We start from the raw sequence: 14,753 nt of genomic DNA on the forward strand, positions 1-14,753 counted from the left end.
CGTGTAAAAGAACACAACGTAATTGTTTTTGGCCTGTCTTGAAATTTTAAATCTCAATTTTTGGTTCAAGTTGAGACCCTACAAAAAAGATTTTATCTTTTTACTAATCTCTACACCCAATGTGGGGTTGAAGTCACAGCCCTGAGATCAAGAGTCGCACGCTCTACCAACTGAGCCAGCCAGGTGCCCCTTCCATTTGAGACTGTAAAAAAAAAAATTTATTTATTTATTTGAGAGAGAGAGAGAAGGCGTGAGAGCACGAGCAAGGGGAAGGGGAAGAGGGAGAAGCAGCGGGGAGCCCGATGCAGCGGCTGCATGCAGGACCCTGAGGTCATGAGCTGTGCTGAAGGTAGATGCTTCAGTGACTGAGCCACCCAGGTGTCCCAGTTCGAGACTCTTTTTTTTTTTAAAGATGTTTTTTATTCATTTATTCATGAGAGACAGAAAGAGTGAGAGAGGCAGAGACTCAGAGGGAGAAGCAGGCTCCATGCAGGGAGCCCAATGTGGGACTTGATCCTGGGACTCCAGCATCACTTCCTGGGCCAAAGGCAGGTGCTAAAGCACTGAGCTACCCAGGGATCCCCCCAATTCAAGACTGTTGAGTCACTTTCTTATTTTACCATTTTACTGGTCTAGTCATTTCACTTCCCCAAATCTGCTCGTGTATTTTTTCACTTTGCCCTTTTTGCTCACTGTGCACACGGTGGCACCTGAAGACCCTTTGTGTTCAGCATATAGTCATGTGATCGAGGTCAGCAGAAAGAAGTCACGTGTAAAGGTCACACCACTGGGGACGTGGGGGGAGTCTTTGCCAGGGCCACTGGCAGAGTGAGAAACTCACACAATTTGAAAGGAGTCAGCGATCCTCAAACCTACAGAATCCCTTTAGGATCCCACGTTATAGGCAGCAGTGTGGGGGTGATCACATCCATTATGTTTGCCTGGACAGGGTGCTGGTGGGGGGTGGGGGGGGGAGAGAGAGCGAGCGCGGGAGAGGCAGTGGGGCAACGTCATCAGAATTAGCAGCTGTACAGGAAAAGGCAGAGAGGGCCCCGGCAGGGCGTGTCCCCCGAAGCGGCCCAGAGGTCTGGGCCAGCGTGACCTTGATGGGGACACCACTGGGCAGGGTCACTAACAGTGGCGAGGACGTGTGGGGCGGGGGGATGGCCGGCAACTGAGAGAGCTGCGGGCCACGCGACAGCCGAGCCTGGCACCGGGCTGAACGGAGGTGGCGATGCCAGCGTGTGTCCCCGGCGGGGTCCCGGGACTGCGGAGGTGGCGGCGGCGGGGACCCGCCTTACCTCTCCGGGTCCTCACGTTGTCCAGGCCGGACAGGGAGACTCTTCTGGACGCCGCCGCGCCCTCGGGCTGCGCGTCCTGGCGCCGCTCGGACAGGTGGCTCGGCTTCGGGGGGCGCGGGGGCGGCGTGCGGGGCGCGGGGTCCGGCTCCCTGGGCGCGCGGGCCGAGCCGTCGGGGCGCGGGGAGGAGCGCGGGGGGGGGCGCGCAGGCCACGAACACGTCGTCGCACGACGTGGGCTCCGGGGGGCGCTCCGCGTGGGGCCAGCTGTCGCACCTGGAGGGCAGGCTGCGGGGAAGAGCACGGGACCGGCTGGGGGGCGGCGGCCGCGTCACGGCGTGGGGCCCGGTGGCAGGGAGGGCCGCGCGGCGCGCCCGCTGCCCACCCACGCGCGCTAGCGTACCTGGCGTGGCGCGGCCGTCCGCTCTCGCAGTGGGACAGGACCAGGTAATCGGGAAGGGACAGAAAGTCGGCCTCGCTCCGGCTGTCGTCGGCCGCTCCGCGGAGCTCGCCCCTCGGCAAGGAGGCGCCCAGCGCGCGGGCGGCGGGGGGGGGCGCGGGGGGCGGCGCGGGGGGGGGCCCGGCCGGCGGCTGCAGGGAGGCGGGCGGCCCAGGCCAGCGCTCCGCGGGGGCTGCTGGAGAAACCATTTCCCGGGTTGGCGGCGCGGAACGGCCATCGCGCGTCCCCGAGGCCAGAGAAGATGCGAATCACAGCTGGTGTTTGTGCGGCGGAGGAGGCCGTTTCCCCAGCCCATAAACAATGTCTGGGGAGCGAGGCCAATGTTCCAGGGGCGAAGTGTTGAATCAATTAAGAGTGAAAAAAGCCAAGCATTCTTGGCCTACAGACCCGCACTGACGGCGTCTCCGCACAGCTTCCCCATGGCCGTGGGCCGCAGCCCGCATTACTGTTTATTCACTCAACAAATAGACACACACACACACACACACACCTATTTCTATGCACACGCATGTGCATGCTGCCGCGTTTTGCACGCATGTATGGCTGCATATGGAGATTCCTACGTCTGTTCACGTCCATGCAGGACGCCGCCTATCGCACCTACCCTGCACGCCCGACTGATCTCACCCTGCAAGACACACTGTGCCCTCACTGGAGTCTACAGACAAGAGGAGACAGACAAGTAAAACATAAATAAAGAACACTGTTAACGATGTGAAAGGAAGAGGGAAGAAACATATAGGGTGTGATGGCTGCTAAAGGCGGGATTTCTCAAGGAGCAGGATGTTCTCAAACTGCCAATGGAAAGCCTGCTTGTATTTCCCCTTTGAACCCCCTGGCGCAAGTTCAGGATTCCTGAGTCAGAGGGGCCCAGAGCCGCCTGAGTTCAAGGCCAGGCTCTCCACCTAGCTGCTGCGACCTCAGGCACGCTCCCTACCTGCTGCAAGGCTCCTTCTGTGTAAAGTGCGGATGCTACTAGTGCATACGCCACAGAACCAGCCCGGGATCACCCGAGCTCCCGGCCACACTATGCACGACGCGTTCACGGGCTGTGCTTGCTGGATACAGGACCAAACGCTTTCTGTGAAAAGCCACAAGAAAGGCCTTCGGGTGTGGTTCTCAGATGAAGAGGACTCTGCTCTTACATCCTCCTAAAAACGAAGGTGGGGGGCTACGGGGACCGATAAAGCTCAGAGGGGGCACTTTCCACCTTCCCCTGACTTCCTGCCAGGCCTGTCCACTCTCTGCCTGGTGCCTGAGTCATTCCTGTTCCTCCCCGGATACCAGGAAACAGGTTACATATCGGTCTTCGTTTCAGGACACTCCCGCAGGAGGAGACGCACAACACGGCACACGGATACGCCCGTGGGGTGGGCTGAAGGGAGGGACTAGGGGGGTGAAGAGGGAGCGGCAGGCCTGGAAGAGCCGGTCAGGGCCGCTCCGCTTGCTTGCGCCACGTTGGACTCCGGCCACGGAGGATGCACTGCAGCCTTGCAGGCGAGCTCATGTGTTGTGGCAAGGATGCAGAGCCAGCCATCACTTCATTTCCTTTAAATTCAGTGCTCTCGAAGCTCAGTAATGGGAGTGCAGGGCTAGCTGCACTTAATAGACTTCCCGGGTTCGGGAACAGAGGACTGGAGCTCGGGAGGCACCCCCGGGGCGGCCCAGGGCCCTGCGGACGACCCGCCGCCGCCACCTAGCGCCCACTGTGTGTTTCGGGGGCAGGTGACAAGCCTGCTGTTAAGGGTGAAGCCCCCGGACCCTGGAATCTAGGGCTGAGGTTTCCTCTACTAGACCAACGGGCTAAAGGAAATCACACCCCCCGTGTCGCAGGCTGAGGATCGGGGCCCGGTGCAACGATGTCAGGGGCCCAACGGCCAACTCCGTGAAGGTACGTGAGCTGTAACGCTAGGCGTGCTATGCCCGGTGTATCACACAGGAACACATGTGCGTGCACGTGGATAAAAGAGAGAGAGTGAGAGTGAGAGAAAGCAAACGGGAGGCAAAGAGAGCAGGAGAGCGAGCTCACACGTGGCCCAGAGCAACCTCAGAGCTTAATTGGCCCTGCACAGACCTCAAGCTGATTGCAGATAAGAGAAATCTTCCCCGCCCACGAGAAGTGGCCAAGTCCTATCTTTCTACCATCCAGTGCCGAACAACCCAATAGACAGCCCAAGAACTAGAGTTCCAGGAACCGTAGAAAAACGCTGATAACTAATAGTTCTAGGAAACCAGCAGCAGCAACAGGATGGGGGAAAATCAGGGCCCTATAGGACACGCTCACCCACACCCTACTTTTATTGCATCTGGTTGTCTGTGGCCGATAAAGGCAAAGCTGTGGAGTGGCTTCGAAGCCACTGAAGTCACCTGTAACGTTCAGTGTGTAGGGCATTCGGGCCTGCAGTGTAGACCCAGGTGAAAGAAGCCACCTCTAGACCTGTGGCTTGTGGGAGAATTGCTGACTTCCAGTAGCCTGTCCAAGCCCCCTTGAGGAGGTGGGCCTGGCATCGGCCCTGCTTTTCCCACGCAAGCTCTCCGGTGCACCTGCAGCGCCCCGGGCCACCCCCTGGCGCACGGAACCCCCGACCCTGCTCTCACCTGCACCATCCTCCAGGTGGCCGAGGTTGCAGACCTGACTGATGCTGTACACCCACACCAGCATTTCTACCTCGGTCTTGGCCACCAGATAAAATGTACGAGACGTAGTCTTGACAATGAACACGAAGTTATTCTGAAATTCCTTGCGGACGAAGCCAGGGCCCACGTGCTTCCACACGGCACACTCGCTGAGGTCAATCACGCGGATGGGCTTGCTCGAGTGCTTGTTCCTGTAGTACTCCAGGACGTCGGGGTTGCCGCTCATGCGGCCCCGCCGGAGGACAAACCAGCGCTTGCGCCAGGCCTGCAGAGAGGCAAGTCAACGACACGTTACTGGACCGACCGCTCCTGCTTCTCAGCCTCCGCCAAACCGATTTCATGACAGGGACAGCAGAAAAACAAATCAGCCGTTCCAACAATGAACTGCAAAGTCCACCGAGCTTTGGATTTAATGACTAGGGCACCGTCTTCAAGTCTGTTTTATTCCGCGATCGCAAGGACGGGTCCCGAGTGGGGAGTGTAGTTCCGGCATTCACACCCCCAGGTCAGAGGACCAGAGCTGTGCAACCATCACCGTCGGTGCAGCAAAGGTATGTACTAGAAAGTATGTATACTCGGGCCGAAAAAATTCTCAGGAATGGATGAGAAGAAAGCTTCCTTACCATCAGCCACCTCAACGCAAAAGCCACGGCCAGACATCGAAATCAAACACACAGGCGGCCTGCCCACCTCTGTACCATCTACCGCTGTTACTCAACTTCTCGACAGTTGCTCAACGAGAAAAGAAAAATCACACACATTTGACAGCATGACTGTCATCTGGAGTTGACACCCAAGTGCTTTACCATAACCCAGTTAGTGTCCGAAACTATCCTATGGCAGAGGTAACTCCTTTACGTCCGTTATATGTGTGAGAACAGTAGGGTCCAGAGAACTTAAGTACGGGGCCCAGCTGTGGGTAGGGACTGGGACTGCAGTGAGGGTGGAAGGAACCGGTACTGGATGTGAGATTTAAAGAAAGTAGAGAGGGGGGCACCTGGGTGGCTCTGTGGTTCAGCACCTGCCTTTGGCTCAGGGTGTGACCCTGGGGTCCCGGGATCGAGTCCCACATCGGGCTCCCTGCGTGGGGCCTGCTCCTCCCTCTGCCTGGGTCTCTGCCTCTCTCTCTCTCTCTCTGTCTCTCATGAATAAATAAAATCTTTTTAAAAAATAGAGAGGGATTCTTTAGTGATATCTGGATATAAAGTGGGAGAGCTCTGGGCCAAAGGATTTTTTTTTATTTGAAACAGAGAGAAAGCGAGAGAGAGAGAGAACACAAGTGGTGTGAGGGACAGATGGAGAGGGAGAGAGTCTCAAGCAGACTCCACATTAGCATGGAGCCCGACGTGGGGCTCAATCCCATGAGTCGGAGATCATGGCCTGAGCCAAAACCCCCAATTGGGGTTTGGGTGCCCGCCCAACTGTCTGTGCCACCCAGGATTTATTTTTAAAGCTGGAAGACCCCTGGGCCTTCGCCTCCTAAATGCCAGCGTCTCCCAATCCGGGATGGGGACGCCCCGGGGGGGCAGGTAGAAACCGGTGTCTTCTGCGCATCCTAAAGGCTGGGGGTGGCACAGGGCAGGGACAGTGACCGGAGCCCTGGCGCCCCGCTGAGAGCCACTGGGACAAGCAGCACGGGGCCGGCGGGCTGCTCTGGCCGGCCCCTGGGCCCCGCCGTCCCGGGAGCCGTCGCTGGTGCGAAGGGCCGCGCGTGTCCCCGAGCGGGGAGGGCCCCAGGTCCCCGGTGCCCGACAGTGCCACGGCGCCTTGCACCTGGGCGGAGCGCTCGCGAGGTGGCAGTGCCGCTGCCCGGGGGTCGGCCTGCTGCAGGCGGCAGCCCGGGGAGATTTATCGCCGTGCGGTCTGCTCTTCTGAGCGGTGGCATGTGTGACAGCAGGAAGCGTGGGCTTCTGCCAGGAGGCTTGGTGACCACTGGGACAGGAAGTCTTTTGTATCTCCGGCTTCATTTACGCCTGACACATTTACAAGCACCCCGCTCGGCCCAGGGGCAGGGGAAGAGGAAGAGCCGCCGTCTGGGGCGACCCGGCTCCCGCCCCCCGGGACCCTGAGACCCCAGGCCCGCACCACCTGCTCAGGCGCGGCGGGCACCAGCACGTCGAGGAACGGGGAGGGGGGAGGGCGATCATCCCAGATGAGCTGGTCCGTCGGGGGGCGCCGGGGACTAGAAAAGCCTAGACGGGCCTAGACGGGCGGTTGGGGCCACAGGTGGGCTCGCGGCGGGGACTCGGGGACTCGGGGGCTCGGGGCTGGCAGGGGGGCCCTGGGAGGAGGAGAGGGGCTGGCGTGCTCGCCGGAAGGCCCCGAGACGGGAGGTGCCCCCACAGCCGGGCCTCGGGGAGCCCTCACGGGGCGCAGGGTACCCCCAGCCTTCCGAGGGCAAGGCCGAGAGGAAGTGTGCGGCACTTCCCGAAACGGCCTCGGAAAGGGGAAGCCGAGCGGCGCGCACGGTGGGCCTCGAGTGAACTGCCCACGGGCCTGGGGCCTGGGGTCCGGGGTCCGCTGACGCCGTGCGTCCTGCCCGAGCACAGCCAGCCGTGCGCCAGTGACCTGCCACATGTGCCTGTCAGACCTGGGCCTGCAGAAGCTTCCAGCACGGCTGAGCCGAGCCCAAACAACGGCCGAGGCAGCGGCCAGTGCAAAGGCCCTGGGGTCACGGTGCCAAGCGAAGCACCGGTGTCTGCCCCAAGCTCACATCGCTGAGGCATGCATTTCAAAGAGGCATCGGCTTCAAGCACACTCTCCCCCAGAACACAGGGCTGGCCCCAGCACCAGACGGACAGCAGGCCCCCTCGCCCCACTGAGGCTCCTCTGGGGCTCCCTGGTTTCAGGGATCTTGGTTGATTTTCACCGCTGACCATTTGGGCTGCTTGCTTTTTCTCTCCCCACCCTTGTGTTGCAAACTTACCCAGGGTGAGCCCCTGAAACCCCGTACCCTGACCCTTGACCCCCGTAAGAGCAGAACCCCAGGCCCCGGTGAGCACTGTCTACCGAGCACCTCGCACTGTGGCCCCAGGTGTCCTGCGTCACTTCCGGGTCTCCTGAGTGATAAACAGGTCTTTCTTCGAAGTTTCCGGACAGCTGCTGCTGAAGGGCATCTTGCAGTCATAGTAAGAACCACAGGGGCCAGGCCAAGCACCACAATGCTGACTGATGGGCTGAGGCTCGCCCCGCAAGGACCAGGAGAGGAGGGGAGGTTCAGCAGGGCAGAACAGTGACAGCCACCCAGTAACTCGACAGTGGCAGCGTAACTCACCAGCACGCCCTCCATCATGTTTCTATTTTGCTGATATTTTCTATTTTTAAATAATACTTGATTGATTAGAGAAAGCACACGTACAGGGAGGTAGGAGAGAGAGAAGCAGGCTCCGAGCTCGTCGGGAGGTGGCAGTCAGGCAACAGAGACCCCCGAAAGCACTGGGCCAGCACCAAAGTGAAGCTCTTTACAATGAAACCGAGCGGGGCATCTGGCTGAGTGCCAGGGTGATCTCAGGGTGCTTGAGTTCGAGCCCCATGGTGGGTGGAGACATTACTTAAAAATAAACTGAAAAAAAAAAAAGATCCAATGCAACAGCGCCCCGAGGAACTTCTCCGAGCTGACCACACGCCAGACGGACCCGGGAGCCCACCTGCAGACCCTCTCCCTGGCCAAGGATGGCACGATTGGAGCTTTAATAAATGTCATGACTAGAGTGGCTTGAAACCCACCAACTGGGTTTAAATCCACGCATCCCTCATGATCTAACAGGAAGAAAGCATCTTTCACCCTCACAGGAGGTGAGGGAACCAACCGCTTCACCCGTCGTGCGAGCTGGTCAGCCAGGGGGAAGGAATGGGTCGTTATCCTGCTTCTCCTAGACAAGCCATGCCCCTGGGACGCTGAAGGCAAACAAACACCTTTTGATAAATATACTCTAATAAAGGAAAATAAATAACAGAAAGAGCACATCACCATCTGCAAAGGGAACGGGACTAGCAGACTCCCCGCCGAGCAGGGGGCCCCACGTGGGGCTTGATCCCCGGACCCCAGGACCATGACCCGAGCTGAAGGCAGATGCTTCACCCACTGAGCCACCAGGTGCCCCAAGATGAAAGCTTTAAATTATAAAGCCTAGGGGATGCTCCTTTGAGTGACAAGACAATACAAAAAATGCAAAGAAGGGGATCCCTGGGTGGCTCAGCAGTTTAGTGCCTGCCTTCGGCCCAGGGCATGATCCTGGAGTCCCGGGATCGAGTCCTACATCGGGCTCCCTGCATGGGGCCTGCTTCTCCCTCTGCCTGGGTCTCTGCCCCTCTCTCTCTCTCTGTGTGTATCTCTCATGAATAAATAAATAAATAATCTAAAAAAATGCAAAGATGAGATTTCTACACACGCCGGGGCAGGACTTACCCACAGGGAGAAGGAGGTGGCAACTGAGGCACCGGGTGGCAGAGGTATTTTCCAACTGGCTGTGGTCAGAGGGGGGCTCACCTAGTAATAATTAGGCCATACATTTGTTTTATGTGGTTTGCTATGTTTGTGGGGCTTTTGTTTTTTTTAAGACTTTATTTCATGAGACACAGAGAGAGACCGAGAGGGGCAGAGACCCAGGCAGAGGGAGAAGCAGGCCCCATGCAGGGAGCCCAACATGGGACTCGATTCCGGGTCTCCAGGGTCAGGCCCTGGGCTGAAGGCGGCGCTAAACTGCTGAGTTCCCCGGGCTGCCCTGTGGGGCTTTTCTATGATAGAAAGGATTGTAGGGACGCCTGGGTGGCTCAGTGGTTGAGCGTCTGCCTTTGGCTCAGGGCGTGATCCTGGGGTCCCGGGATCGAGTCCCGCATCGGGCTCCCTGCATGGGGCCTTCTTCTCCCTCTGCCTGGGTCTCTGCTTCTCTCTCTGTGTCTCTCATGAATAAATAAATAAAGTCTTTAAAAAAAAAAAAAGATTGTAAGCCGATTCCTCTGCAGAGGGCATGTTCCCGGATCCCCCCATAAACGGTCGTGAAGCGCCCACCACGTGCCGGGCAGTGGGCACAGAAGGAAGCAGGGCGCTCTGCGTCAGGGGACCCGTAAGCTCAGAGGATGTGCGGGCCCGAGGGCGGCTGTCTCGGCCCCCCTGGGAGCTGCTCCCATGTCACCAGGCCAGGGCTGCGCCTCGCACGGCTGCACCAAGCTCCCCCTTGTCTCCCCCCGGCCCTCCTCTGCTGGGCAGGTGGCGAGCAGCTCGGGGAGCCGAGATGGGAAGGGGGGGTCAGCAGTTGAGGACGGACCACGAGCGCGAGCGTGTCCTGCCCCAACAGGATCTAGAAAGCAAAACCACTATGCAAACAATCAGCCACAGTTATGACTCAGAGAAACAGAGCACGAGAAAGGGGGGCTGGATTGAAAGCAGGACCTGCATTGCACTCGGCTTCTCCCCGGCTCCCTGGGGGCCCCTGAGCAGCCCCCTCGAGCGCTGCACGCCCCGGCATCTGCACACGGAGGGGATACACCTGGGCCTGCCTCCCGTGTGGCGCAGCCGCGGCTGGTGGCAAGACGTTATCAATTTGCAAGTAACTTCTAAAACCAGAAAAGAAAGTGACTTATAAAATGATGATGGGGCTGGTTGTCACCAGGGCACGGGGTACCGCTTGCCCTGGGGAAACCGCTTCCCCCTTCTGGAAGCCCCCCGCCGCCGGGCACTAAGGGCTCTGCTGCCTTGTCCAGCTCTGATAAGCAAAGATCTGTTCCCCATCAGCCTTTCCTGCCGCAGCCACCGAGCTGACTCACTGCCACCCCACCGGTGTCACCTCCCACAGCAGAAGCCTGCAGCGTCCTGTAAGCCTGTGGAAAAGGGCGTGTGCTCAGTCCTCGAACCTGACGGAGGCTAAAACCGAGCTCCTGCAGGAAGCGGGGTCTGGATCACAGGTCTGTTCGCTTTTATGGACTTGGCGGCGGAATCACGGACTCCCGTCCTTCCAAGGCCGGAAGCTATGTTGTCCTCCTCTGAAGCCAACCCAGCCTGCTGCCTTCATGACTTACGGACGCCTCTTAGGTCGTGTCATGACAGTGATCCAGCAGGTTCCATGGAAGCACAAGGGCCAGCGGGGCTGACCTGGGGGCTGTGCAATGGGATCAGGGAAGGGGGCCGAGACTGGAGTCTGAACTTCGCTCTGAAGGGCTGAATGATGGGTCCCCGGCCCTGCAAGGCCCTGCAGAGATGTGCGCTGACGTCCTAACCCGCAGCACCTCACAGTGGGGCTGTATTCGGAGACAGAGTCTCTACCAAGATAAACGAGGCCATTAGAGTGGGACGTAACCCAACAGGGCTGGTGTCCTTATGACACCATAGAGGGAACATGTCGCGAACACACAGAGGGAGGAGACGGCTATCAACAAGCCAGGGAGAGCGGCCTGGGACAGAGCCATCGACGCTGCCCACATCTGGATCTCAGACTTCTAGCTTCCGAAATCGGGAGACAATAAATTTCTGTGGCCTGAGCCACCCAGGTGGTGGCACTTTGTTACAGCAGCTCCGGCAAATGAATACATTCCTCGGCCCTTATGATGTGCTTGAACCGCCTGCGAGAACCTTCCCCTTCCAGCCACACTGGTGCGCCCGGCACTGGATGTATCTCCCGCCCATAAGACCAACCAGAAAACTACACTAAGTATCCGCATCGACAGCTTTTAGACACTGGGTGACAGTCAGCGCAGGGCTGTGGCCTGTGTGAGTAGAGAAACAAGAGGTGAGCCCGACGAGCACGCACATTCCCAGGCCACGGTGCAGGGAGGGGCCCAAGCGCAGCGCAGCTGCCTCGCAGAGCTGAGAAGACAGAGCTCGGAATTCGGGAGGGTCGAGGTGGCTGACACCTGCAGGGAAAGGTACCGGACGGGAGGGGGTCAGGTAAGGGAAGAGGCCCAGAGATCTACGTCAGGCATTCCCCCATAAGGACTTGAGTGGCACACGACCGAGCACACGCGCGGGGTGAAAGTGCAGGCGCATCCAGGGATGACTGCTGCGGCTGGCGCGGGGCTGGGATGCGTCTTGGCGCTGGCCTGCTACAGTGGGCAGGCCCGAAACACTCGGAGAACACCCTAGAGAGGCCACAGCTTAGGGTTAGAAATAGGCCAAACCAGCCCTGCCAGTGTAGCCACTCCAGACCTGCCCTAAGAGACCTTCAAAAGAAGCCTTGGCGGGGCAGGGAGGGGGGCACCCGGGTGGCTCAGTCGGTTGGGCGCCGACTCTTGATTTGGGCTCAGGCTGTGATCTCAGGGTCCTGGGATGAGCCTGCACTGGGCTCCCTGCTCAGCGGTTAAGCGCCTTCCCTCGGCCCAGGGCGTGATCCTGGGGTCCTGGGATCGAGTCCTAGATCGGGCTCCCTGCATGAGGCCTGCTTCTCCCTCTGCCTGTGTCTCTGCCTCTCTCTGTGTGTCTCTCATGAATAAATAAATACATTCTTTTAAAAAACACAAAAATAAAATAAATAAAATAAAATAAAATAAAATAAAATAAAATAAAATAAAAAAATAAATAAAAATTAAAAAAAAAACAAACACACAATGAGGGACGCTTGGGTGGTTCAGTGGTTGAGCATCTGCCTTCGGCTCAGGGCGTGACCCCGGAGTCCTGGGATCGAGTCCCACGTCGGGCTCCCTGCATGGAGCCTTCTCCTCCCTCTGCCTGTCTCTGCCTCTGTCTCTGTGTCTCTCATGAATAAATAAAAAATCTTAAAAAAAAAAAAACACAATGATGTGAAATGAAGCATCCAGTGGATGCGCCGTAACAGCACATTAGACACGGAAGAGGTGACCAGTGAACCCGAAGCACAGAAAGAAGTAGCTGGGAGGGAAATGAACAGAAACACCCGGGGCGGGGGGAGAAAAAGAAACACCCAGGGAGCTGCTACCGAGGCACCGTCCTGGGCCTCACCTGCAGAGAGCCTCGTTCACCGGGCATCTGTAAGGAGTCTCTGCAAACTGGGATGCATAAAGGCAGCCCCCCTTTCTGCAGGCAAGTGGCCAGAGAGAAGAAAGGAATAAGTGAGTAGATGTAGTATAGACAAGATCCACCTGAAGGGGAAGAGCATTCTGGATACCACGACGGGATCTGGACCTCAGGCCAGGTAGGAATCAAAGGGCGATCCATGCGCCGTCTCTAAACTATCTGCTCACACCTCGGAGCATCCTGAAAACAAGTCGAGTGCATCTACCTCGAGCCACAGTCTCTAGGGGCACCATTTCGGCAGAGGACTCCTAGCCTTTTATGGGTCATGAACCCTTTAGAGACCTGATGAAACGCACGGACCCTCTCTCATCAGAAACACGCATGTGCCCGGGTGCACACTCGCCCCTGTGTGCGTCCTCTCTCCGTCCCTCCCTCTCTCCCCCACCCCCCAGCCCCCGTTCTGGACTGCCTTTCCTTATCGACCTAACACTACCTATCGCGTATTTGATGATGAAGTGCACAATTGTATTTCCAACCCGGATTTTTCCCCAGGACCTTCAGACCCATGTAACCAACAATCTGACATCTCCACTTAAATAGCTCTCTCTTCGACTTAACAGGCCCCAAACTAGCCCCCGATTTCATGCCCCTCACACCTATCCCTCTTCCAGCCTTCCACTATCTCAGGAAATGCTACCACCCTCCAACCATTCTCTAAATCCAGACCTTGGAGTGCTCCTTGCTCCCACTTTAAACATGCAAAGCATTAGCAAGTGCTTTGAACTCTTGAAAACATTCGAAATCAACCTGCTTCTCTCCATGCATCCCCTACAGCCACTCTTTGACACCCCAATAAATCCGTTCTCAACAGAGAAGTCAATGACCTTTTTTTTTAGATTTTATTTATTTATTTATTCATGAGAGACACAGAGAGAGAGAGAGGCAGAGACACAGGCAGAGGGAGACGCAGGCTCCACGCAGGGAGCCCAACGTGGGACTCGATCCCGGGTCCTCAGGATCACGCCCTGGGCCGAAGGCAGGCGCTGAACCGCTGAGCCACCTGGGCTGCCCTCGATGACCTTTTAAAACCCCAAATCGGATCATACTGTTCCATCGATGAGCCCCTTCTGAAGGTCTCCTAATGCCTTGATAGTAAAATGCCGAGTCTAACGTGGCTGAGGAAGTCCCATATGCCCTGGCCCTGCCCATGTCTCCCACTTTCTCTCACTCACACTCTTCTCTTTCACGCTGCTCTTTGTGATGTTCCTGTCACTGAGACTTCAACTTGTCATCGCGTTAGAGACCTTCTCTGATCAGCCTAATTCAAGTGGCAGCCACCATCGTGGACCAGCACAGCATCCTATCTTACTTCTCTCCACACCTGGTCCTTTTCTTGTTTGGTTGAGGTCTGTTCCCTGCCCCCTACCTGCATCCCCCGCTGTGGGCAGCAGGGGCCTGTCTGCCTGGATCCCTGCTTTGCTCTGAGCTGAGCAGTGGCTGAGCAGTGCCTGGTGCAGAACAGTTGCTCAGTAAATACTTGAATGAATGAATGAACCTCGCACAATTTCAAGGCATCACAGACCTAGGTTTAAAATACTACTCTTGGGGATCCCCGGGTGGCTCAGCGGTTTGGCGCCAGCCTTTGGGCCAGGGCACGATCCTGGAGTCCCAGGATCAAGTCCCGCATCGGGCTCCCTGCATGGAGCCTGCTTCTCCCTCCTCCTGTGTCTCTGCCTGTCTCTCTCTCTCTCTGTGTGTGTCTCTCATGAATAAATAAAAAAAATAAAATAAAATAAAATACTACTCTCACACCTAACTCTGGGGAACGAACTAGGGGTGGTGGAAGGGGAGGAGGGCGGGGGGTGGGGGTGACTGGGTGACAGGCACTGAGGGGGGCGCTTGATGGGATGAGCACTGGCTGTTATGCTATATGTTGGCAAATCGAACTCCAATAAAAAACATTTTTAAATAAATTAAATAAAATATTACTCTCGAGAAACAGGAGTGGTTTTGTGGGTTCATAACAAACCTAATCAGCAGGATTTCCTCCTCATATATTTATGTGCCAATAACTGGGGATATGGTGGTGAACCAGGGAGACACGGTGTCAAAGCTGGACCGTAGGCAGTCAGGCAAGGCGTAGTACTGGACTTTTTTAATCTTTGTAGCTTTTTGTAAAGATTTTATTTATTTATTGGACAGAGAGAGAGCAAGAGAGAACATGAGCAGGGAAGAGGGGCAGAAGGAGAAGCAGACTCCCCACTGAGCAGGGAGCCCAACGTGGGGCTCGATCCCAGGACCCTGAGGCCACGACCTGAGCCCAAGGCAGACGCTTCAATGACTGAGTCACCCAGGCGCCCCGGTACCAGACTTTTTATCTAACTCCGTGAATGCTCTGTCTGGACACCACAGCACGTTGTTCGGGATTAAACTG

At 57.2% G+C, this 14,753-nt stretch overlaps 1 protein-coding gene across 1 annotated transcript in view; it reads right to left on the bottom strand.

Moving 5' to 3' along the window:
- GAB3 (GRB2 associated binding protein 3) overlaps nucleotides 1–14,753 on the bottom strand; it is an 81,399-nt gene that overhangs the window by 36,398 nt on the left and 30,248 nt on the right. The window contains exons 2-4 of the mRNA XM_049107847.1: nucleotides 4,357–4,660; nucleotides 1,688–1,933; nucleotides 1,302–1,574 (exon numbers count right to left, since the gene is read on the bottom strand). Coding sequence (XP_048963804.1) covers nucleotides 1,302–1,574; nucleotides 1,688–1,933; nucleotides 4,357–4,660 — 823 coding nt within the window. The remainder of the gene's footprint in view (nucleotides 1–1,301; nucleotides 1,575–1,687; nucleotides 1,934–4,356; nucleotides 4,661–14,753) is intronic.

The sequence above is a fragment of the Canis lupus genome, chromosome X, assembly GCF_003254725.2.
Source record: "Canis lupus dingo isolate Sandy chromosome X, ASM325472v2, whole genome shotgun sequence".
Taxonomy (NCBI): Eukaryota; Metazoa; Chordata; class Mammalia; order Carnivora; family Canidae; genus Canis; species Canis lupus.